The sequence below is a fragment of the Pristis pectinata genome, chromosome 40 (assembly GCF_009764475.1).
Source record: "Pristis pectinata isolate sPriPec2 chromosome 40, sPriPec2.1.pri, whole genome shotgun sequence".
Lineage (NCBI taxonomy): Eukaryota > Metazoa > Chordata > Chondrichthyes > Rhinopristiformes > Pristidae > Pristis > Pristis pectinata.
The window spans coordinates 3,482,304-3,507,411 of record NC_067443.1 but is presented as its reverse complement, the minus strand read 5'-3'; the positions used below and the strand labels follow the sequence as shown (position 1 = coordinate 3,507,411).

Here is a 25,108-nt window from a genome sequence, read left to right as displayed (position 1 = left end):
CAGCGTGGCATACTTACCCCGTAGACGGCTCCATGATACACCCACCCAGCCTGCGCGGATTCTGACAGGTACACTGCCGGTCGTCGGTATCGTGGCTGATGCCCAGGTTGTGGCCCAGCTCGTGAGCCACCGTGGAAGCCACAGCCAGCACGCTCACCGAGTGGTCCTGGAGCCGAGGAAAATCCCATGAGAGAATCCCATCAGGGCCCGACAGCAGAACTTCAGGGCAACCAACCACCCACCGCTCCCCTTCCGACCTCCTCTCCTCAATAGGCTGAGAGGCCTGTATCCCCAGCAATGTGACTCTCACGGGGTCGCTGCGAGGGAAAAGGTGGCCGTTTGGCCCATCAAGTCCATTCCGGCTCTCTGTGCGGCAATCCCGCTGGCAGCCCCTTCTCTGTTGCCCCCGGTAACGATCCCTCCCCGATTCCCGGTTGGAAGGCCTGACCGCTTCCATCCGCCAGTCCGCCGTGGCCGCTCTCGGTAGCGAAGACATCCGTCCCATCCCCGCACCTCTCAAAACTTTGCCCCCACCACCCCCCCCACCCCGATCCCCCAACGGGGACCCCTCTTTAACCCCGTTGAAACCCACCTTGGGCACAGAGAGAGGCAGCAGGGAAACAGGCCCTTCGGCCCACCTAGTCCGTGCTGACACCAACCACCCATTTGTACTGATCCCATTTCATTCCCCCCACATTCCCATCAACTCCCCCCGAATTCTACCCCTCATGGTACGGGGGCAATTAACCCCCCAATCCCGCACATCGTTGGAACGTGGGAGGAACCCAGAGCACCCGGAGGAAGCCTGCGCGGTCACAGGGAGGACGCGCGAACTCCACACACACAGCGCCGGAGGTCAGGATCGAACCCAGGTCTCCAGCCACTGGGCCGCCCGACCTTTCCCCGCCCGGTGAAGGGCGAGCCCGGCCCCTCCAGCCCAAACTCGGGAGCCGAGATCTCTCTTCCACCGAACCCTTCCAGTAAACCTCGCCCCCTTTCCCGGGAGATTCTCGGCGCTGGGAGGATGCGGCTGGTGTCCCTCGGATGACTAGGTCTCAGGCTTGAGGCCCGAGGGCAACTCCCGCCCCGATATTCCCACTCCCTCACCACACTGACGCCTCCTGAGCGATCCTTGGAGCACATGGAACTTTGGGATGCCATGCCGACTGTTCCGCCCGGAAACGAGCTCCCTCTGGGGGGAGAAAAAATGGAATAAGATTCCCAAGGAGATTGCTTGGCTCAACGTTGAGGCTTAGATAAAGTAGACAGCTAGTATCTTTTCCCCAGGGTTGAAATATCTAATACCAGAGGGCGTGCATTTAAGGTGAGGGGGGGTAAGTTCAAAGGAGATGTGCAGGGCAAGTTTTTTTTCCACACAGAGAGCAGTGGGTGCCTGGAATGTGCTGCCAGGGGTGGGGGTGGAGGCAGATATGATCGAGGTGTCTCAGAGGCTCTTAGATAGACACATGAATGTGCAGAGAATGGAGGGATATAGATATTGTGTAGGCAGAAGGGATTAGTTTAATTAGGCTTTTAATTAGTTCGGCCCAACATTGTGGGCCGAGGGGCCTGTTCCTGTGCTGTACTGTTCTATGTTCTACAGTGGGGAGCATTCTGACTGGCTGCACCACGGCCTAGTTGTGAGAACTCCCAATTCACAGGAACGCAAGAGCAGTAGGACTCAGCCAGTTCCACCGCGGGTACAGCTCTCCCCACCGTCGAAGGGCGACGTCTCAGGAAGGCAACCTCCATCATCAGGGACCCCCACCATCCGGGATATGCCCTCTTCTCCATGCTGCCGTCAGGCAGGAGGTCCAGGAGCCTGAAGACCCGCGCCTCAAGGTTCAACAACAGCTTCTTCCCCACTGCTGTCAGGGTCTCGAACCCACCTGAGAAACCCCAACTCTGCATCGGATGAGATTTCTCTCTCTCTCTCAACTTGCACTAATATCATTACGTTTATTTTGTTTTGCAAGTTATGTATAACTTATGTTAATTTAAGTTTATGTGAACTTACATTTACAATGCACTGTGCTGCTGTTGCGAAAAGCTAACTTGCATGGCAGTCACACCCTGGGTACGTATAACTACAACAATGAACTTGAACAACCAGAAAAAGACCCACTTTTACCAACTGTGTTTCCAAGTAGCCGGCCAATCTTCTATCCGGACTGGTTTGTTCCCTCGTATATCACGAGCGTGACTTTTTGTGATAATCTTTGCAAGGTTATTTGCAAGACCAAGTCAAGGAGGAGTTGGCCTGATGTACACTCAATAACCTACACCACCACATCAATTAGATGTCTGCTGTCATGTATTTTTATTAAGGCTCCCCCATTATAAATTCCAATTCGGCACGTCCCCGATAACCCTCACCAATTTTTACAGAACCCATCCTATCTGGATGCATCCCGGTTTGGTAAGGCAACTGCTCTGCCCGGGACCGCAAGAAACTGCAGAGAGTCGTGGACACAGCCCAGCGCGTCACGGAAACCTGCCTCCCTTCCGTGGACTCTGTCTACACTTCCCGCTGCCTCGGGAAAGCAGTCAACATATCCAAGGACCTCTCTCATCCTGGTCACTCTCCCTTCTCCCTGCCTCCCATCGGGCAGAAGGTACAAAAGCTCGAGAGCACCAGGCTCAAGGACAGCTCCTATCCCACTGTCATCAGACTCTTGAATGGACCTCTTTTACGGTAAAGATCTCACAATCTACCTCGTCGTGGCCCTTGCACCTTATTGTCTGCCTGCACTGCACTTTCTCTGTAACTGTGACACTTTATTCTGCGTTCTGTTTCCCTTTTGTACTCGCTCGATGTACTAATGTACGGAATGATCTGTCTGGACGGCTCGCAGACCAAAGCTTTCTAATGATCATGTGACGTGTAATAATAAACCAATTACCAATTCCCATGTAAACACGTCACGTGGGGATTACACGTCACGTGGGGATTACACATCCCAGCCAGTGGATCCCAGCGGGAATGCCAAGCTTAATGCTGCCAAGGCTAGAAGAACTTACATTAGGAGTTGAGCATTGTCATGGTGAATCCTGGGAACGAGGTGCGTTTCCCTCCACTTCAGGAACCGGTTCAAGGTGTCTCCAGGGCTTCTGCTGACCTCAAAAGGGTCCTCCTGGGTCCAAACCTCTACCCCCACCAACGCCACGCGGATGCTGAGCGGTCTGTAGAACTAAGCAAAACAGGAGAGGGGAGGCCAAATGAATTCAGGGCACAAGAGGCGACACGTGCTGAAGTCAAAGATGGTGAAGGAACTCAGCGGGTCAGGCAGCATCTGTGGAGGGAAATGCACAGTCGACGTTTCGGGTCGAGACATTTCCTCTGGACTGAAAGAGTAGAAGGGAGACGGCTGGTATAAGGGGGACGGTTGAGGCAAGCGATAGGTGGATCCAGGTGAGGAGGGGAGAGTGCAGACAGCGACAGAGGCTGGGAGGTGACAGAGGGCTGCAGGCAGTTGGATCTGATAGGAAAGGAAGGTGGAACATGGAGTTTTAAAGTTTTACACAGATGCAACATGACTTCCCAACTTTAATACTCAATGCCCCGACCAATGAAGGAAAGCATGCTGTACACCTTCATTACCACCCTATCTGCCTGTGTTGGCACTTTCAGGGAGCCATGGACTTGTGCCCCAAGATCTCTCTGAACATCAGTGCACACAAGGGTCCTGTCCTGTAAACTTTCCTCTTGCATTTGACCTCCCAAAACGCACCACCTAGACACTTGCCCGGATTAAACTCCATCTGCCGCTTCTCTGCCCAACTGATCTCCAACTGATTCACGTCCTGCTCTATCTTTCGACGACCCTCCTCACGATCCACAACCCCACCAACTTCCGCCTCAAGTGCAAACTTACTAATCCAAGCACCCAACTTTCACCCAGATCATTTATATACAACACAAACAACAGAGGTCCCAGCACTAATCCTTGCAGAACTTAAAAGGGGACATTTTAAGGGGACATAATTTTAAGGTGATTGGAGGAAGGTATAAGGGGGATGGCAGGGGTAAGAGAGTGGTGAGTGCGTGGAACGCACTGCCGGCAGAGGTTGTGGGGGCAGATACATTAGGGACATTTAAGAGACTCTTAGATAGACACATCAATGATAGAGAGATAGGGGGCTGTGTGGGAGGGAAGGGTTAGATAGACCTTAGAGCAGGGTAAAATGGCGGCACAACATTGTGGGCCGAAGGGCCTGTACTGTGCTGTAGTGTTCTATGTTCCATGTTCTAGCGCCACAGTCACACTGGACGAGGCCACAAGGTGGAGGAGAGGAAGCCACACTGGTTCCAGAGTTCAATACTCACAGCATCTACTTGATTAGTGATTTCCAACATGCGCATTTGTATAGCCTTGAGGTTGGATCCGTAGCGATGATACTGCGGGAGACAGAAGTTGCTTCAGTGAAGCCCACCCAATTCCAGACAGTGGAAGCCAGTTTCCCTCACCCACCTCAGATCCCACTCCCACCAGGAGAAGATCTCTCCAAACTTGTCCATCTCCCTCAACAAGTAGGATGCTGGAGGAACCCAGCGGGTCAGGCAGCATCCGTGGAGAGAGATGGAAGGTCTCGGGCCCGAAACATCGACTGTCTATTTCCCTCCTGATCCGCTGAGTTCCTCCAGTATTCTGTGCGTTGCTCCGGATTTCTGGCATCTGTAGACTCTCTTGCGTCTCCATTGTACCCCCCAGCTCTCACCTTGGAGAACTGGACCCCCGCCGTAACCATCCCGGACTCAGCTCTTCGGCTGTGGGAGGCCTCGACCGTGCAGGCTTCTGCCGGATGTTCCCACCCTCTCTCTGTTGGCTCCCTCCCCACCCCACCCCCACTACCGTTCCACCTTCCGTCAGTACCAGTTCACCCGAGACTCTGCCTTCCCCGTGTCCCCCCAGCACCCCAACCCCTGCGTCCTCACCACCAACAAAACCGCCCCCAGACTTGCAATGCCTCGATTTTATAGTTCACCCCCTCGCGGTCAAACCCTCCGGCCCCTGCACCCCTCCCAGTCTCCGTGACCCCCTCCGGCTCCTACACCTCTCCCAGTCTCCGTGACCCCCTCCGGCCCCTACACCTCTCCCAGTCTCTGTAACTCCACGCTCCCAGGACAATGGCCCAGAGACACCTCCTCAGTGACCCTTGTTGCCCCCCACCGCATCCCCCATGACTTGGTAACCCACCTCCTTGCTGTCAGCCACCATCACCAGCTCCACATACTTGGATTCCGTCAGGACGCCGCGCCTCCGCTGGGGAGGGGAGAGACCTGTCAGTGGGATCCGCACAGCTCCGTTCCAGCACCGGGGCCAACATCAGCCAATCAACAGTCCCAACCCAGTGACCCAATGAAACCACCCCCCCCGACCCTTCACCCTCCCAAACCCCCTCCCCTGACCCTTCACCCTACCAAAGCCCCTCCCTGACCCACCATTCAATTAAAACTCCTTCCTCCCACCCCTCACTGTCCAATTGAAGCCCCCTCCTCCCATCCACCATCCAATCGAAGCCCCTCCCTCCCACCCCTCACCGTCCAATCGAAGCCCCTCCCTCCCACCCCTCACCGTCCAATCGAAGCCCCTCCCTCCCACCCCTCACCGTCCAATCGAAGCCCCTCCCTCCCACCCCTCACCGTCCAATCGAAGCCCCTCCCTCCCACCCCTCCCCGTCCAATCGAAGCCCCTCCCTCCCACCCCTCACCGTCCAATCGAAGCCCCTCCCTCCCACCCCTCACCGTCCAATCGAAGCCCCTCCCAGCCAATCAAATCCGCTCCCTCCCAACCCTGACCCCAGTTGAAGCGGCTCCCCCTCCCGTGGAAGCCCCTCCCTGCCCCTACCCGGTGAGGTGGCTGCTCCAGCGGCGGGTGTGTGGGCTGTTCCTGGCCGGGCCCGACCGCACAGCGCTTGGCGTTGAAGCGGACGCCCTCCATCCTGTAGAGCAGGTGCACCCCGCCGGGGTCTGCGGGCAGCGGCTCGATCCCATAGCTCCGGTTCGGGGACAACACCAGAACCCCCCTGAGGGCAGGAGGGCATTACTGAGGGTCCGAGAGGGGCTTCCGTGGGAGGGGGTGGGGGATGGCGGGAGGGGCTACAATGGGTGGGGTCAGGTCAATGGAGAGGGGCTTCAATGGGTGAGGGGTCAGCGGAGGGTCTCCAACGGGTGAGGAGTCAGGGGAGGGTCAACGGGGGAAGAGGTCAGGGGAAGGGTTTCCAATGGGTGAAGGGTCGGGGAGGGGCTGCAATGGATGAAAGGTCGGGGAAGGGCTTCAAGGGGCAAGGGGGTCAGGCGGCGGGGCTTCAAACGGGTCCTTGGGTTTTGGATGGCCCACATGACTACCATTCGACCCTCAGGTCCTGTGGTATCCCCTGCTCGCATTTCCAATCCTCAAGTCTCCACCAATGGCTCAGCACATTCCCTCCACGGAATAATTACTGTTATGGCACATCCTAAAATACAGGAGGATTGATAACTCCTCAGGGCTGGATGAAATCTATCACGGGGAGCCGGGGGAAGCATACAGCCAGGACCCTGCCAGAGAATTCTGCATCTTCGTTGGCCACAGGCGAGGGACCCAGAAACAGGGATGAGCCAAGGAACCACAGGCCGGTGAGCCTTACGTCAGTGTTGGGGACATTACTGGAGAAAATCCAGAGGGGTAGGATTTACCTGGGTACGCAGGGGCCAATCGGAGATAGCCAGCATGGCTCTGCGAGGGGGAAATCCTGCCTCACTCACTCAATTGAGGTTTTTCTGAGGAGTTAATTAAGAAGATTGAAGACAGGGTAGTAGATGGCGTCTGTATGGACTTCAGTAAGGCAGTTGACAAGGTCCCGCATGCTAGCCTGGTCCAGAAGGTTAAGGTCCATGGGATCCAAGGGGACCCAGCTAATTGGATCCAAAATCGGCTTGGTAATGGGAGGCAGATAGTGGTGGGAGGGAAGGATGGTTCTCTGATTGAAGGTCTGTGTCCAGTGCCATACCGCAGGGATCAGTGCTGGGACTCCTGCTGTTTGTTGCAACATTAATAATTTATGTGGGCAGGCACGGTAGCGTAGCGGTTAGCATAACGCTATTACAGCGCCAGCGACCCTGGTTCAATTCCCACCACTGCCTGTAAGGAGTTTGTACGTTCTCCCCCCGTATCTGCGTGGATTTCCTCCGGGTGCTCCGGTTTCCTCCCACATTCCAAAGACGTACGGCTTAGGAAGTTGCGGGCGTTCTATGTTGGCGCCGGAAGCGTGATGACACTTGCGGGCTGCCCCCAGAACACTACGCAAAAGATGTATTTCACTGTGTGTTTCGATGTACATGTGACTAATAAAGATATCTATCTCTCTACGTGTGACTGTAGGAGGTGTGATCAGTAAGTCTGCCAATGACACAAAAAGTTGGTGGTGCTGTGGATAGCGAGGAAGGTTGTCCAAGGACACAGCAGGAGATAGATCAGATGGAAAGTTGGCGGGATGGAATTTAACCCCGACAAGTGTGAGGGGAGTCAGATCGGGAAAGGACGTGTACAGCAAATGCTGGGGTGGTAAGGAATGTTGAGGACCTTGGGGTTCAAGTCCATTGTTCCCAAAGTGGCAACACCGGTGGATAGGGCGGTGAAGAAGGCGTACGGCGTGCTTGCCTTCGCCGGTCGGGGCAGAGAACATCAGAGTCGGGACGTTATGTTGTAACTTTACAAAGTGATCGGACCGCACTTGGAGCACTGCGTGCAGTTCTGGTCACCACAGGAGGTGACTGCACTGGGGAGGGTGCAGAGGAGATTCCCCAGGGTGTCGCCTGGATCGGAGGACTTCGGTTACGGGGAGAGGTCGGAGAGGCCGGGACTGTTTTCCCCGGAGCGAAGGAGGCTGAGGGGGGGAACCCGATACAGGTGTGAGAGGCAGAGACAGGGTAGACAGTCCGAATCTTTCTCCCCGTGGTCGGGATATCAAAAACAAGAGGGCGCGGGTTTAAGGTGAGGGGGAGGAGGTTTAAAGGGGGTGAAGTGTTCCACACGGGGAGTGGGCGATATCTGGGCTGCCGAGGGAGGGGGGTGGAATCGGATACAGTCACTGCATTTAAGAGACACCTAGACACTTAAATAGACAAGGTTACAGGAAAAGGTCCTAATGTGGGCGAATGGGATTACTGTAATGGGCAGAAAGGTCAGCACAGACATGGTGGGCCGAAGGGCCTGGTCATCCCATGGGTTTTGGACATAGAGAGAGGTGTTGGGACAGGGATCCCGAAACTCCGTGGCAGAGGGTGGGTTTAAGGAGGAGAGCGAGAGCGAGAAAACGAGAGAGCGCGAGAGAGAGAGAGCGCGAGAGCGAGAGAGAGCGAGCACTAGCTAGCTAGCTCGGGCAAGCTGAAGACACGGTTGTCAGTGGTGGGGCAATGGGGGTTGATGGGGGGGCAGTATGGAGACGTTGGCACTGGAGGAGGGTGGAAGGACAGGACAAAGTTGGTTCGGGGGGGTTGATACCATGTTCGGGAGATATAGAAACACTCTCGAAACTCCACACCACCCAGGACAGAGCAGCCCACTCGATAGGCACCCCAGCCCCCGAAACACCCCCTCCCTCCACCACAGTGGCCGCACCATCTACCGAACGCACTGCCGTGCCTCGCCCGGGGGTTCCTCTGCTGGGATCGGGTGAAGGTGTGGAGGTGTGGGTTAGCGAGGGAGGGAGGGAGGTCACAGACTGTTGGACTCCAGTGTCACCGCAGTGAACAATTCTCGTCGCGGGGGGGGGCAGCACAACACGTGGGGTGGGGGAGGGTGGGGGCAAGGGCAGGGAGGGTCACAGTTCATACCTCATGCCCGAGCAGAGACTGACGCTGACCGACGACCTGGGGAACCCTCGAACCGTCCCGTGATAGTAACAGTTCACCTGCAACAAAGCAGAGGGAGGTGAAGCCCGAATAACCCCACAGAGCCTGCTCCACATGGCCCTGTAACACACACACACACACACACACACACACACACACACACACACACACACACACACACACACAGCCATTCCCTGTAATGCCTCTACTTCCTCAGGAGGCTGAGGAAATTCAGCATGTCCCCGCTGATCCTCACCAATTTTTACCAATGCACCACAGAAAGCATCCTATCCAGATGCATCACGGCTTGGTACAGCAACTGCTCTGCCCAGGACCGCAAGAAACTGCAGAGAGTTGTGGACACATCACAGAAACCAGCCTCCCCTCCTTGGACTCTGTCTACACTTCCTGCTGCCTCGGGGAAAGCAGCCGACATAATCAAAGACCCCCTCCCACCCCGAACATTCTCTCTTCTCCCTCCCTCCCAGAAGATACAAAAGCCTGAGAGCACGTACCACCAGGCTCAAGGACAGCTTCTATCCCACTGTTATCAGACCCTTGAGCAGACCTCTCACACGCTAAAAGATGGACTCTTGACCTCACAATCTACCTCGTCGTGGCCCTTGCACCTTATTGTCTGCCTGCACTGCACTTTCTCTGTAACTGGGACACTTTATTCTGCATTCTGTTGTCCTCTTGTACTCCCTCGATGTACTGATGTACGGAATGATCTGTCTGGATGGCAGGCAGACAAAAGCTTCTCACTGTATCTCAGTACATGTGTCAATGATAAACCAATTACCAATACACACCGTAGCCTCTATTTTCCGCAATGTATGGGGGAACTCTGAAGTCCAAGTCAATTGGAATATTTTTTGGCTCTGAGTTCCGAACAGTACAGAGTGGGGTGAAATGAGACCAATGATCCGGATGGATTCATGTCCATTCCCAAACCCATCCTGGGCACTGAAGCCCATCCAGAACATTCTCCCGTTTTGTTTTAAGCCTTCCGACGAGCCACTGGATCTCCTGATCCATCCAGCCGAGGTTCCCGTCGCTCCTGGATCAAAACACTCCCCTATCCCATTCCCCTCCCAACTCCCTCCCCTGTACCCGGACCACGGTTTCAGCCTCCTTACGGGATTGTTCCCGGTGTCGGTGATCACCGTTCCATTGGGCAGATAAAACATCAGGCGGTGGGAGTCCGGGAGGAGGTTCCTGGGGAGAGAGGCGGAGATCAGGAATTAAAACCTCCGGCAGAGCCACTCCTCCTCAGCCAGAGGTCACTCCAGGGTCTCAGGGCTCAGCACGCACCTCCCACCCTCACCGAGAGAAGCCGAGGTCCTCGGGAATGACTGGCACACGGTGTTGTCCAGCCTCTTCACTGACCCACCCTCCCCTCCTCCTTAACCCCTCCCCCATCGACCGTGTGTCTGTGTGCGTGCGCGCGTTCCCTCCCACATCCCCACACCTCCCAGACCCGCCACCTCTCCCCACCGAGGGGGCGCCACCAACCGCAGGTTCCCCCCACCGCCATCCCGACCAGGAAGAAACATCGGCCGTTCCTTCACCATCGCCGGGTCCGAATCCCCGAAACTCCCTCCCCCGACAGCACCGCGGGAGCACCTCCCCGACACGGCGGGTCGAGACGGTGGATCAGCCCTGTTCGGGACGGGCAATATATGCTGAGCTTGCTGGATCCTCATTAAACTTACTCGTTCTGCTCCAATTCCAACGTCAGTCTCTGGCCTCCTGCCTGAATCTCACACTGTAGTCTCGCTGGGGGGTTATCCTGTTAAAAGCAGATAACAGAAGTTAACCCAAATCAAAACACATCATCAGGATGAAACATTGTTCACTCAACAAGAAAAGTTGTTTTATTTTCTGAGGGAATTGATAAATGCTCATTCCCGGGGTCAGACACAGGGTGAAGTTCCCTCTACACCATCCGATCACACACTCCCGGAGTCAGACACAGAGTGAAGCTCCCTCTACACCGTCCCATCACACACTCCCGGGGTCAGACACAGAGTGAAGCTCCCTCCGCACCATCCCGTCACACACTCCCGGGGTCAGACACAGGGTGAAGCTCCCTCCGCACCGTCCCATCACACACTCCCGGGGTCAGACACAGGGTGAAGCTCCCTCTGCACCGTCCCGTCACACACTCCCAGAGTCAGACACAGGGTGAAGCTCCCTCTGCACCGTCCCATCACACACTCCCGGAGTCAGACACAGGGTGAAGTTCCCTCTACACTGTCCGATCAGGACAAACACAGAGAATTAATGGGCTGAACATTTCCTTCCACACATTTCCCGAGCAGGAGGAGAGGGGGGAGGAGCGGGCACAGCTGGGCTGGGGATGAGTCTGTGGGCTCCCCCCAACTCGGGTGGGCTCGATTACGTCCTTATTTCCTGCACGCAATGGCACCCAGCCTACACACAGCAAGATCCCAGGAACTCCAACAGGTTGAGCTGCCAGGCATCGTGAGGGGAGGCAGGGCGGGGTGCGGGGCTGGAAGGGGGGGTGTGGGGGTGGGTCTCCAACCCCTGCTCCTTCCCCATTACAGGGCCACTGCCCCAGTTGGCAGTCAGTGCTACAGATGACTGGTCTCACTTCCTCCGTCCCCCCCACACACCCAGGGCCAAGGGTCAACATTCCCACCTTTTTCCTGCTGGAAACTTTGGCAGAAATTCCTCAGGAAAGTTTCCCAATCCAGTCTGTATCCTGAGACAGAGAGGGAGAGGCAAGGAGAGGCACAGAAAGGGAGGGAGAGAGAGACAGAGGGGGGGAGAGAGAGACAGAGGGGGGGGAGAGAGAGACAGAGGGGGGGAGAGAGAGACAGAGGGGGGGAGAGAGAGACAGGGGGGGGGGAGAGAGAGACAGGGGGGGGGGAGAGAGAGACAGGGGGGGGGGAGAGAGAGACAGGGGGGGGGAGAGAGAGACAGGGGGGGGGAGAGAGAGACAGGGGGGGGGGAGAGAGAGACAGGGGGGGGGAGAGAGAGACAGGGGGGGGAGAGAGAGACAGGGGGGGGGAGAGAGAGACAGGGGGGGGGAGAGAGAGACAGGGGGGGGGAGAGAGAGACAGGGGGGGGGAGAGAGAGACAGGGGGGGGGAGAGAGAGACAGGGGGGGGGAGAGAGAGACAGGGGGGGGGGGAGAGAGAGACAGGGGGGGGAGAGAGAGACAGGGGGGGGGGAGAGAGAGACAGGGGGGGGGGAGAGAGAGACAGGGGGGGGGAGAGAGAGACAGGGGGGGGGAGAGAGAGACAGGGGGGGGTGAGAGAGAGACAGGGGGGGGGAGAGAGAGACAGGGGGGGGAGAGAGAGACAGGGGGGGGGAGAGAGAGACAGGGGGGGGGAGAGAGAGACAGGGGGGGGGGGAGAGAGACAGGGGGGGGGAGAGAGAGACAGGGGGGGGGAGAGAGAGACAGGGGGGGGAGAGAGAGACAGGGGGGGGGAGAGAGAGACCGGGGGGGGAGAGAGAGACAGGGGGGGGGAGAGAGAGACAGGGGGGGGAGAGAGAGACAGGGGGGGGGAGAGAGAGACAGGGGGGGGGAGAGAGAGACAGGGGGGGGGAGAGAGAGACAGGGGGGGAGAGAGAGACAGAGAGGACAGGGGGGGGAGAGAGAGACAGGGGGGGAGAGAGAGACAGGGGGGGGGAGAGAGAGACAGGGGGGGGAGAGAGAGACCGGGGGGGGAGAGAGAGACCGGGGGGGGAGAGAGAGACCGGGGGGGGAGAGAGAGACAGGGGGGGGAGAGAGAGACAGGGGGGGGAGAGAGAGACAGGGGGGGAGAGAGAGAGACAGGGGGGGGAGAGAGAGACAGGGGGGGGAGAGAGAGACAGGGGGGGAGAGAGAGAGACAGGGGGGGAGAGAGAGACAGGGGGGGGAGAGAGAGACAGGGGGGGGAGAGAGAGACAGGGGGGGGGAGAGAGAGACAGGGGGGGGAGAGAGAGACAGGGGGGGGAGAGAGAGACAGGGGGGGGGAGAGAGAGACAGGGGGGGGAGAGAGAGACAGGGGGGGGGAGAGAGAGACAGGGGGGGGGAGAGAGAGACAGGGGGGGGAGAGAGAGAGACAGGGGGGGAGAGAGAGAGACAGGGGGGGGAGAGAGAGAGACAGGGGGGGAGAGAGAGAGACAGGGGGGGAGAGAGAGAGACAGGGGGGGAGAGAGAGAGACAGGGGGGGAGAGAGAGAGACAGGGGGGGAGAGAGAGAGACAGGGGGGGAGAGAGAGAGACAGGGGGGGAGAGAGAGAGACAGGGGGGGAGAGAGAGAGACAGGGGGGGAGAGAGAGAGACAGGGGGGGAGAGAGAGAGACAGGGGGGGAGAGAGAGAGACAGGGGGGGAGAGAGAGAGACAGGGGGGGAGAGAGAGAGACAGGGGGGGAGAGAGAGAGACAGGGGGGGAGAGAGAGAGACAGGGGGGGAGAGAGAGAGGCACAGGGGGGGAGAGAGAGAGACAGGGGGGGAAGAGAGAGAGACAGGGGGGGAGAGAGAGAGACAGGGGGGGAGAGAGAGAGACAGGGGGGGAGAGAGAGAGACAGGGGGGGAGAGAGAGAGACAGGTGGGGGAGAGAGAGAGACAGGGGGGGAGAGAGAGAGACAGGGGGGGAGAGAGAGAGACAGGGGGGGAGAGAGAGAGACAGGGGGGGAGAGAGAGAGACAGGGGGGGAGAGAGAGAGACAGGGGGGGAGAGAGAGAGGACAGGGGGGAGAGAGAGAGACAGGGGGGGAGAGAGAGAGACAGGGGGGGAGAGAGAGAGACAGGGGGGGAGAGAGAGAGGACAGGGGGAGAGAGAGAGAGACAGGGGGGGAGAGGAAGAGAGAGAGACAGGGGGGGATGAGAGAGAGACAGGGGGGAGAGAGAGAGACAGGGGGGGAGAGAGAGAGACAGGGGGGGGAGAGAGAGAGACAGGGGGGGAGAGAGAGAGACAGGGGGGAGAGAGAGAGACAGGGGGGAGAGAGAGAGAGACAGGGGGGAGAGAGAGAGAGACAGGGGGGGAGAGAGAGAGACAGGGGGGGGAGAGAGAGAGACAGGGGGGGAGAGAGAGAGAGACAGGGGGGGAGAGAGAGAGAGACAGGGGGGGAGAGAGAGAGAGACAGGGGGGGAGAGAGAGAGACAGGGGGGGAGAGAGAGAGACAGGGGGGGAGAGAGAGAGACAGGGGGGGAGAGAGAGAGACAGGGGGGGAGAGAGAGAGACAGGGGGTGGAGAGAGAGAGACAGGGGGGGAGAGAGAGACAGAGGGGGGAGAGAGAGAGACAGAGGGGGGGAGAGAGAGACAGGGGGGGGAGAGAGAGACAGAGGGGGGAGAGAGAGACAGAGGGGGGGGAGAGAGAGACAGAGGGGGGGAGAGAGAGACAGAGGGGGGGAGAGAGAGACAGAGGGGGGGAGAGAGAGACAGAGGGGGGGAGAGAGAGACAGAGGGGGGGAGAGAGAGACAGAGGGGGGGAGAGAGAGACAGAGGGGGGAGAGAGAGACAGAGGGGGGAGAGAGAGACAGAGGGGGGTAGAGAGAGAGAGACAGAGGGGGGGAGAGAGAGACAGAGGGGGGGAGAGAGAGACAGAGGGGGGGAGAGAGAGACAGAGGGGGGGAGAGAGAGAGACAGAGGGGGGAGAGAGAGACAGAGGGGGGGAGAGAGAGACAGAGAGGGGGAGAGAGAGACAGAGAGGGGGAGAGAGAGACAGAGAGGGGGAGAGAGAGACAGAGAGGGGGAGAGAGAGACAGAGAGGGGGAGAGGAGAGAGAGACAGAGAGGGGGAGAGAGAGACAGAGAGGGGGAGAGAGAGACAGAGAGGGGGAGAGAGAGACAGGGGGGGAGAGAGAGACAGAGAGGGGGAGAGAGAGACAGAGAGGGGGAGAGAGAGACAGGGGGGGAGAGAGACAGAGGGAGAGAGAGACAGAGAGGGGGAGAGAGAGGGGGGAGAGAGAGACAGAGAGGGGGAGAGAGAGACAGAGAGGGGGGAGAGAGAGACAGAGAGGGGGAGAGAGAGACAGAGAGGGGGAGAGAGAGACAGAGAGGGGGAGAGAGAGACAGAGAGGGGGAGAGAGAGACAGAGAGGGGGAGAGAGAGACAGAGAGGGGGAGAGAGAGACAGAGAGGGGGAGAAGAGAGACAGAGAGGGGGAGAGAGAGACAGAGAGGGGGAGAGAGAGACAGAGAGGGGGAGAGAGAGACAGAGAGGGGGAGAGAGAGACAGAGAGGGGGAGAGAGAGACAGAGAGGGGAGAGAGAGACAGAGAGGGGGAGGTGAGAGACAGAGAGGGGGAGGGAGAGACAGAGAGGGGGAGGGAGAGGTGAGGAGTATGGGGCCACTCACTCCTTGACAGCTCTCTGTTGATCAATCCTGATTCTCCGTGTGTCCCCACGTTACTTCCCCTCCCTGTTCCAGACCCTCACTGACTCCCCCCCTCACCACCCCGCATTGCTCAGCTCCCTACTCCAGCTCTCTCTGTCTCCCAGCTCCCTATTCCCATTCCTTCAGGAACATATTTTCCACACCTGACACCACATCCGCCCCCGCGCACTTCACTCCCGTGCCACTCAAACTGACAGAATTCCCCCTCACCTCCCCTGACCCTGTCCAATCCCATCCACCACCCCTCCCGGATCTCCTCCTCCAGAGGAACGATCACGGCTTCCCTGACCTCGGAGACGAGACCCCTCAAAGAGATGTACAGCAAGGAAACAGGCCCTTCGGCCCAACCGGTCCATGCCGACCAAGATTCCCATCTAAGCCAGTCCCATCTGCCTGCGTTTGACCCGTATCCCTCTCAACCTTTCCCATCCGTGGACCCGTCCAAGTGTTGTTAATGTACCTGCCTCACCCACTCCCTCTGGCAGCTCGTTCCACGTACGGACCACCCTCTGGGTGAAGAAGTTGCCCCTCAGGTCCCCTTTAAACCTCCCCCCTCACCTTAAACCTGTGCCCTCTAGTTTTAGACTCCCCGAACCTGGGGAAAAGACGGTGACCATACGCCTTATCTACGCCCCTCATGGTTTTATAAACCTCCATAAGGTCACTCCTCAGCTTCCTTCACTCCAGGGAAAACAGTCCCGGCCTGTCCAGCCTCTCCCTATAACCCGAGCCCTCCAGTCCCGGGAACGTCCCCGTGAATCTTTCCCGCCCCCTCTCCAGCTCAATGACGTCCTTCCTATAGTTGGGTGACCAGAACTGCGCACAGTGCAGTCTCACCGATATCTTGTACAGCTGTAACGGGACGTCCCGACTCCTGTACTCGGTACCCTGACCGATGAAGGCCAGCGTGCCGAACGCTGACTTCACCTGGTGCAGGATTTCGATCCGAAGCACCCACAGATCCTTCTCCCCCCACAGATGCTGCTCGACCCGCTGAGTTCCTCCAGCAGACTGTTGCTGGCCCTTCCTTCACCACCCTGTCCACCCGCGACGCCACTTTCAGGGAACCATGTACCTGTACCCCTGGGTCCCTCTGTTCTACAGCACTCCCCGGGGCCCTGCCGTTCACTGTGTAAGTCCTGCCCCGGTTTGACTTCCCGAAGTATCACTCCTTGTGCTTGTCCAACTTAGGGCATTTCTTGGCCCATAAGTGACTCCAAACCCCATCTACCTGATTGGGTCTTGCGTTCCCTCCTTGAAATCCCTCACTAACCTACCAACCCCGCACATCCTTGGGGAATGCGGGGGTGTGGGGGGGGGGAGTGCACAGGAGCAGAATTAGGCCATTCAGCCCATCGAGTCTGCTCCGCTATTCGATCATGGCTGATTCATTTTTTCCTCTCAACCTCATTCTCCTGCCTTCTCCCCGTAACCTTTGACGCCGCAATCAAGGACCCATCAATCTCAGCCTTAAACACACCCAATGACTTGGCCTCCACCACCCTCTGTGGCAACGGATTCCACAGACTCACCGCCCTCTGGCTGAAGAAATTCCTCCTCATCTCAGTTCTAAAGGGACGTCCCTTTATTCCGAGGCTGTGCCCTCGGATCCCGGACTCTCCCGCTGATGGTAACATCCTCTCCACGTCTGCTCTACCCAGGCCTTTCAGTATCTGGGAGGTTTCAATGAGATTCCAACCCCCTCATCTTTCTGAACTCCAGGCCCAGAGATGTCAAACCCTCCTCGTACGTTAACCCTTTCGTTCCCGGGATCGTTCTTGTGAGCCTCCTCCGGACCCTCTCCAGGGCCACCACATCCTTCCTTAGGTAAGGAGCACAAAACTGCTCACAATGTTCCAACTGTGGTCTGACCAACGCCTCAGCGGTACATCCCTGCTTTTATATTCTAGTCCTCCCAAAATGAACGCTAACATTGCATTTGCCGTTCCTTAGTACCGACTCAACCTGCAAGTTAACCTGTAGGGAACCATGCACTGGGACTCCCAAGTCCCTTTGCAATCTCCGATTTCTGAATCCGCTCCCCGTTTAGAAACAAGTCTACGCCTTTATTCCTTTTACCAAAGTGCGTGACCGTGCACTTCCCCGCGCTGTATTCTATCTGCCACCTCTTTGCCCGCTCTCCCGACCCGTCCAAGTCCTTCTGCAGACTCCCTGCTCCATACCCACCCCTCCACCTATCTTTGTATCGTCCGCAAACTTGCCCACAGACCCGCCAGTTCCATGGCCCCCAAAACAGATGCACGGACTCTGCACGGTGGGGGTCAAGGTGGAACCCAGTGTCCCCCGGAGCAACGGGGTGTCCGCACTACCCGCCGTGGTCGGAGATGGGCGATGAACGCTGGGCTTACCCCCTTCCCCCCCCCACCCAAAGACAAGAGGCAGAGGGGAGAAAATGCGGGGGGAGCCTCCGGTTACGGGGAGCTGCGCTACCCACCTGCAACGCCGCGTCCAACCTGCGACGCTCACCCCCTAGCGTCAGGTACGGGACGGTCACCTCAGAGTGACGCTGCCGTCTCGCTTGGGTCTCCCACGGGGCTGCCGACACAGGATAAACACTGGTGCCAGTGAGAACCTCCTGAATCCCCAGCTTCCTGCTCCCCCCCCTACCGTCCCCTTCTCCCTCTCCCCTCCTAATCGACCCAGTCCCTCCTACACCCCACCCCAGCCCCCCTATCACCGTCTCTTCCCCCCTCCTCCATCTGACCCACTGGGTCCCCTCTCCCCCTTCCCCACTGATTCCATCTGTGTTCCCCCACCCTCCCGTCCTTGGGTCCACGCTCCACCTTCCTCTCCCGTCAGACCCCACCGTCCGCAGCCCTCCGTCGCTCCCTCCCCTCCTCCATCTGCCTCTTGTCCCTCCTCACCCGGATCCACCCCTCACTCCCACCCCTTCCCCCCCCCCCCCACCCTCTTTAAACCGGCTATTCCCCACCCCCTACTCTTCCAGTCCCAGAGGAAGGGTCTCCCTCCACAGATGCTGCCCGACCCGCTGAGTTCTTCCATTGTCCCAAACCATGTCCCACTATCAACAACTCAGAACTGTACGGTATCCATCTCGTCCACGTACACCAGTCCCATTTGCCCGCGTTTGGCCCGTATCCCTCTACACCTTTCCCATCCATGGACCTGTCCAAGTGTTGTTAATGTCCCTGCCTCACCCACTTCCTCTGGCAGCTCGTTCCACATACGGACCACCCTCTGGGTGAAGAAGTTGCCCCTCAGGTCCCCTTTAAATCTCTCCCCTCTCACCTTCAACCCGTGCCCTCTAGTTGCCCTAACCCCCTTCGAGAAAAGACTCTCTATCATATCTATGCCCCTCATGATTTTAATCAACCTCCATAAGATCATCCCTCAGCCTCCTCCACTCGCCTCGGCCTGTCCGGTCCCTCCTGCTAACTCCAGCCCTCTATTCCAGGCAACATCCTGGTGAGTCTCTCCCATACCTTCTCCGTGGCTGCCTCGTCCCTCCTGAGGAGAGGTGAACAGAACTGTGCGAAAACGGAACATATTCCGGAGGAGGCCAATTGGCCCATCTAGTCCATGCCGGCAGTCAGAACCATCCCAGTCCCCCTCGCTTATTTCCCAACGACCCATTCTCCCTCACGTCCCCCCGCACCACAGCTACAGTGGATTCCCCCCAGATGCTTCAGAGATGGTGAACGTATAGAACATTGAACACTACAGCACAGTGCAGGCCCTTCAGCCCAAAATATTGTGCCGACATTTTATCCTGCTCTAAGATCTAGCTAACCCTTCCTTCCCGCATAGAAAAGGTGCCAAGGAGATTTACCAGGATGCCGCCTGGATTCGAGAACATGTCTCGTGAGGAAAGGTTGAGCGAGCTGGGGGTTTTCTCTTTGGAGCGAGGCAGGATTAGAGGCAACTTAACAGAGGTGTATAAAATTATGAGAGGCATAGATAGAGTGGACAGCCAGCATCTTTCTCCCTGGGGGAGACAATGGCCAATACCAGAGGACATCTGTGCAAGGTGAGTGGAGGAAAGTCTAGGGAAGACGCAAGATGTTGGAATCTGGGGCAACACACAGAAAGCACTGGAGGAACTCAGCAGGTCAGGCAGCATCCGTGGAGGGAAATAAACAGTCGATGTTTCAGGCAGAGACCCTTCACCAGGACTGGAGAGGAAGAGGGCAGAAGCCGGGATGAGAAGGCCCGGGGGGAACACAGGCTGGCGGGTGACAGGTAGAGTCCAGGTGAGTGGCGAGATCCCAAGGGCAGGCTTGCATAGGTCGGCACAACATCGTGGGCCGAAGGGCCTGTACTGTGCTGTACTGTTCCACGTTCTACAGTCACGTCCCAACGACGTGCGGGGTCGGTGGGTCAATTGCCCCCCTCCCCAGAGTGAGGGGTAGAATCTGGGGGGGGGGGGGGGGGAAAATCGATGGGAGTATAGCAGTGGAATGGTTGTCCCCTTATCCCATGGTCCACGGTCCTCTCCGACCGGATTCCTCCTCCTTCAGCCCTTTGCCTCTTCTACCCATCACCTCCCAGCTACTGACATCTCCCCTCCCCTCTCCCCCATCCACCTACCTTCTCCCCCTCACCTTCCTCCCCCCCTCCCTCCCTAGTGCTGCTGATCTCAGCCTGAAACATCAACTGCTCAATACGAGAGGGCATGGCTTTAAAGTAATGGGTGGGAAGTTCAAAGGAGATGTCAGAGGGAGGTTTTTTACCCAGAGAGTGGTTGGGGCATGGAATTTGCTGCCTGGGACGGTGGTGGAGGCAGGTACATTGGTCAAATTCAAGAGATTGCTAGATAAGCATATGGAGGAATTTAAAATAGAGGGATATGTGGGAGGAGGGGGTTAGATAGTCTTAGGCGAGGTTTAAAGGTCGGCACAACATTGTGGGCCGAAGGGCCCGTATTGTGCTGTACTGTTCTGTGATTCATTTCCTTCCACAGATGCTACCTGACCCGCCGAGTTCCTCCAGCGCCTTTGGGTTGTGAATGGGATCAGTGTCAATGGGCTGGCAGGGACTCAAAAGTGGGCTGAAGGGCCTGCTTCCCTGCTATATCCACACTCAAGCACAAGTCTCCCTGAGGAGTGGGGAGATTCATCTGCACAGAAGTCCTGGGGAACAGAAGTTGATGAGTTTAAGGGGGCCCTTTGTAATGAGGGATGGAGGGGCAAGGGTATGGGGGGGAGGGGGTATCGAGGCTCGATTGAGGCTTCCCTCCCCTCACCGACTGCGGGAACACAAGGCTCCAAAATTCTGACTGCAGACCATCATTCTGGGCGGGAGGGTTTGGTCACTCCACAGAGACGCCAAGAATTCCAAGCATGCAGATTCCTTTTGGAAATCAGTTCATAAAAATATATTCGGGTTGGAAGGTCACACACAGCACGTCCACAGGCCGTTCAGCCCACTACGTTCCTGCCAACCCGTCGACACCAAACCCATTCCCCAGCACTTGGCCCCAACGACTTTGCGGCCCTGGGATCGTTCGGATACTTGCTCAGTGCTGTGAGAGTCTGTCTCCACCACCCCCTTGGGCAGTGCGATCCAGATTCCTACCCCCACCCTGGGGAAAAATATTCCCCCCCTCAGGGCTCCTCTGAACCTCCTTCCTCCCACCTTAAACCTGCACCCAACTTGGCTACAGGAAAATTACCTGATCTTTTCCCTCATGATTTTTGAACGGCCCAGTCACGTCCCCCGGAGCCCTCTGCAGAGAGGGTGGGGGGGGAGGGAAGAAAGGTGAGCGGGGGGAGGGCAAGTGGTGAGGGGGGGGGTTGAAGGAGTGGAGGGGGGTGGTAGGGGGGAGGGGAGGAAAGGAGAGGGGGGTGAGGAGGGGAGAAGGTGGAAGACAGAGGAGGGGAGGGGTGGGGGGAGGGGACAGGCGGGGAGGGAGGGAGGGGGGGGAGGGGAGGGTGGGGAGGGGAGGGGAGGGAGGGGGGAGGGGGGAGGGGGAGGGGAGGGGGGGAGGAGGGGGGGAGGGGGGGGGGAGGGGAGGGGAGGGGAGGGGAGGGGAGGGGAGGGAGGGGAGGGGGGAGGGGGGAGGGGGGAGGGGGGGAGGGGGGAAAGGGGGAGGGGGGAGGGGGGAGGGGGGAGGGAGGGGGGGAGGGGGGGAGGGGGGGAGGGGAGGGGGGAGGGGAGGGGGGGAGGGGAGGGGGGGGAGGGGGGGGAGCGAGAGGGGGAGAGGAGGAGTGGGGAGGAGAGGGGGGAGGGGAGGAGTGGGGGGAGGGGAGGAGGGGAGGGGGAGGGGGGAGGGGAGGGGGAGGGGGAGGGGGAGGGGGGAGGGGAGGGGGGAGGGGAGGGGGGAGGGGAGGAGGGGGGAGAGGGGTGGGAGGGGGGGGGAGGGGAGGAGGGGGGGAGGGGGGGAGGGGGGGAGGGGGGGAGGGGGGGTAGGGGAGGAGGGGAGGAGGGGATGGGAGGGGTGGGGGGGAGGGGTGGGGGGGAGGGGAGGAGTGGAGGGGAGGAGGGAGGGGGGGAGGGGAGGGGAGGAGGGGAGGGGGGGAGGGGAGGGGGGGGAGGGGAGTGAGGGGAGGGGAGGGTGGGGGAGGGGAGGGGTGGGGGGAGTGTGAGGAGGGGTGGGAGGGGGGGGGAGGGGAGGGGTGGGGGAGGGGAGGGGTGGGGAGGGGAGGAGGGGAGGGGAGGAGTGGGGGGAGGGGAGGGGGAGGGGAGGAAGGGGAGGGGAGGAGGGGAGAGGGGAGGAGTGGGGAGGGGAGGAGTGGGGAGGGGAGTGGGGGAGGGGAGGGAGGGGAGTGGGGGAGGGGAGGGGAGGAGTGGGGGGGAGGGGAGTGGGGGAGGAGTGGGGAGGGGAGGGGAGGAGTGGGGGGGGGAGGGGAGGAGGGGAGGGGAGGGGAGGGGGGAGGGGAGGGGGGAGGGGAGGGGGGAGGGGAGGGGTGGGGGAGGGGAGGAGGGGAGGGGAGGGGTGGGGGAGGGGAGGAGGGGAGGGGAGGGTGTGGGGGAGGGAGGAGGGAGGGGAGGGGTGGGGGAGGGGAGGGGTGGGGAGGGGAGGAGGGGAGGGGAGGACGTGGGGGGGAGTGGGGGGGGGAGGGGAGGAGGGGAGAGGGGAGGAGTGGGGAGGGGAGGAGGGGAGGGGTAGGGGAGGGAGGGGAGGAGTGGGGGGGAGGGGAGTGGGGAGGGGAGTGGGGAGGGGAGTGGGGAGGGGAGCGGGGAGAGTGGGGAGGGGAGTGGGGAGGGGAGTGGGGAGGGTGGGGAGGGGAGTGGGGAGGGGAGGGGAGGGGGGGGGGGGAGGGGAGGGGAGGAGTGGGGGGAAGGGGAGTGGGGGAGGAGTGGGGAGGGGAGGGGAGGAGTGGGGAGGGGAGGGGAGGAGTGTGGGAGGGGAGGAGGGGAGGGATGGGAGGGAGGGGTAGGGGAGGGCGGGGTAGGGGAGGGAGGGGAGTGAGGGGAGGTAGGGAGGGGAGGCTGGGAGGGGAGAGTAGTGGTGGGGGGGGGAGGGGAGTAGGGGAGGGGAGGAGTGGGGGGGAGGGGAGGGAGGGGAGGGAGGGGAGGGGAGGGAGGGGAGGAGTGGGGAGGGGAGGAGTGGGGAGGGGAGGGGAGGAGTGGGGAGGGGTAGTGGGGGAGGAGTGGGGAGGGGACCGGGTCCGCCCCAGCGGCTGTGGGAGCTGCTCACCTCCATCCTGCGCTCGGAGCCGCTCCCCGGGTCCCGCCTGCGGTGTGTGGCCGGGCTCAGGTCCCGGACCCAGCCGGCGCCGCTCCTCGCCCGAGCCCCCAACAGGCAGCAGAGGGAGACCAGGCTCCAGAACCACCGGCACCGCCTGTTCATCGTCCCGCCCGGGCATCGCCCACCCGGACCGTCCCGGGTCACTCCCAGCCCCGCTCCCGCTAGCCTCCGGTGCAGTCTCAGCGCCGTCCCAGGACCACGCACGGTGAGGCTGCTGGTCCCGTCCGTCAGAGGGGGTCGCGGCCCGGTCGCTGGCCCCCACAATATACCGCGTCCCAGACACAACACCGCGTCTCTTCAGGCCTCCCACTGTATCGCAGGCACGATATAACGCAGGGTTCACAACGTTTCGTAAGAATTATAATGTATCGTCGGCTCACGATGTATCGGGGGTTGTTGCGATAGTCCTTAAGGGGCGATAGTCTGGGCAGTGTGATATATCGCGGGCTGTTGTGATAGTCTGGGCGTTACTGAATATCGCGGGCTGTTGCGATAGTCTTTAAGGTTGTGATATATCGCAGGCTGTCGCGATAGTTCAGCAGGCTGTCGCAATATATCGTGGGCTGTTGCAGTAGATCAGAAGCCTATGATGTGTCGCGATAGTTCGGAAGGTGCTGCGATATATCGCGGGCTGTTGCAATAGTCTGGGCGCTGCAATATATTGAGGGGCTGTTGCGATAGTCCACAAGATGCTACGATGTATCGCGGGCTGTTGCGATAGTCCACAAGACGCTACGATGTATCGCGGGCTGTTGCGATAGTCCACAAGACGCTACGATGTATCGCGGGCTGTTGCGATAGTCCTCAGGACTCTACGATGTATCGCGGGCTGTTGCGATAGTCCTCAGGACTCTACGATGTATCGCAGGCTGTTGCGATAGTCCTCAGGACTACGATGTATCGCGGGCTGTTGCGATGGTCCATAAGATGCTACGATGTACCGCGGGCTGTTGCGATAGTCCTCAGGACGCTACGATGTATCGCGGACACTCACGGCGTGATTGAGGCGGTGACGATGCTTTCCTGAGGGTTTACAACGTGCTGTTGCGATGGTCCGTACGACGTTACAATGTACCGCGGGCTGCAACAAGACTAGTTAAGCCGCCAAACTCTTGCGGGACGGGTCCGGTGAGCCCCGAGTGCCGCAGACTGTCCGGATCCGGGATCCGGGCCCCGCTCGCCGCCTGTATCCGCAGCCCGGGACCGGCCGTGATTCCAGACCCTCCGGCAGGAAAGGGGAGAGAGTTTTCTTCGCTTCCGCCTCTCTCCCGGGCGGGGTAACTCCTTCCTGCCGGACAGAAGTGGCGTGAGGCGGAGTGGTGGCCACGGGGTGAGGAGGGAGCGCCGGGCGGTGGGAGGGGTGGAGGAGGGAGCGCCGGGCTGTGGGAGGGGAGGAGGAGGGAGCGCCGGGCTGTGGGAGGGGAGGAGGAGGGAGCGCCGGGCTGTGGGGGGGGGAGGGGAGGAGTGGGTGTGGGAGGGGAGGGGGAGGGAGTGGGTGTGGGAGGGAGGGAGTGGGTGTGGGAGGGGAGGGAGTGGGAGGGGAGGGAGGGAGTGGGAGGGGAGGGAGTGGGAGGGAGTCGGAGGGAGGGAGTGGGAGGGAGTGGGAGGGAGGGGGGGGGGAGGGAGGGGGAGGGGTGTGGGGGGGGAGGGGAGGGGGGGGGGGGGGGGAGGAGGGGGGGAGTGGGAGGGAGGGGGAGGGAGTGGGGGGGGAGGGAGGGGGAGGGGAGGGGAGGGAGTGGGAGGGAGGGGGAGGGAGTGGGGGGGGAGGGAGGGGGAGGGGAGGGAGGGGGGGGGAGGGGGGGGAGGGGAGGGAGGGGGAGGGGAGGGGAGGGGAGGGGGGGGAGGGGAGGGGGAGGGGAGGGAGGGGGAGGGAGGGAGGGGAGGGAGGGGAGGGAGGAGTGGGAGGGGGGGAGGGGAGGGAGTGGGAGGGGGGGAGGGAGGGAGTGGGAGGGGGGGAGGGGAGGGAGTGGGAGGGGGGGAGGGGAGGGAGTGGGTGTGGGGGGGAGGGGAGGGAGTGGGTGTGGGGGGAGGGGAGGGAGTGGGGGTGGGAGGGGGGGAGGGGAGGGGGAAGGTGTGGGGGGGCAGGGGAGGGGGAGGGGAGGGAGGGGGAAGGTGTGGGAGGGGAGGGAGGGTGTGGGAGGGGAGGGAGGGGAGTGGGAGGGAGTGGGTGTGGGAGGGAGGGGGAGGGGGAGGGGAGGGGGGAGGGGGAAGGTGTGGGGGGAGGGAGGGGGGGGGAGGGAGGGGAGGGGG

General features: G+C 60.1%; 2 protein-coding genes across 4 annotated transcripts in view; both read right to left on the bottom strand.

The window, feature by feature from the left end:
• Window positions 1-24,252, bottom strand: part of adam15 (ADAM metallopeptidase domain 15) — a 51,712-nt gene extending 27,460 nt beyond the window's left edge. For both annotated transcript variants that reach the window (XM_052045855.1, XM_052045856.1), the window contains exons 1-11: window positions 22,808-24,252; window positions 17,642-17,742; window positions 10,552-10,628; window positions 9,976-10,054; window positions 8,819-8,895; window positions 5,850-6,027; window positions 5,199-5,264; window positions 4,328-4,399; window positions 3,022-3,191; window positions 1,108-1,192; window positions 18-166 (exon numbers count right to left, since the gene is read on the bottom strand). In XM_052045855.1, the coding sequence (XP_051901815.1) occupies window positions 18-166; window positions 1,108-1,192; window positions 3,022-3,191; window positions 4,328-4,399; window positions 5,199-5,264; window positions 5,850-6,027; window positions 8,819-8,895; window positions 9,976-10,054; window positions 10,552-10,628; window positions 17,642-17,742; window positions 22,808-22,976 (1,223 nt within the window). In that variant the 5' untranslated portion in view covers window positions 22,977-24,252. The remainder of the gene's footprint in view (window positions 1-17; window positions 167-1,107; window positions 1,193-3,021; window positions 3,192-4,327; window positions 4,400-5,198; window positions 5,265-5,849; window positions 6,028-8,818; window positions 8,896-9,975; window positions 10,055-10,551; window positions 10,629-17,641; window positions 17,743-22,807) is intronic.
• The window catches only part of LOC127587505 (zinc finger and BTB domain-containing protein 7B-like), a 444,483-nt gene that overhangs the window by 135,331 nt on the left and 284,044 nt on the right, over window positions 1-25,108 (bottom strand). The window lies entirely within an intron of this gene.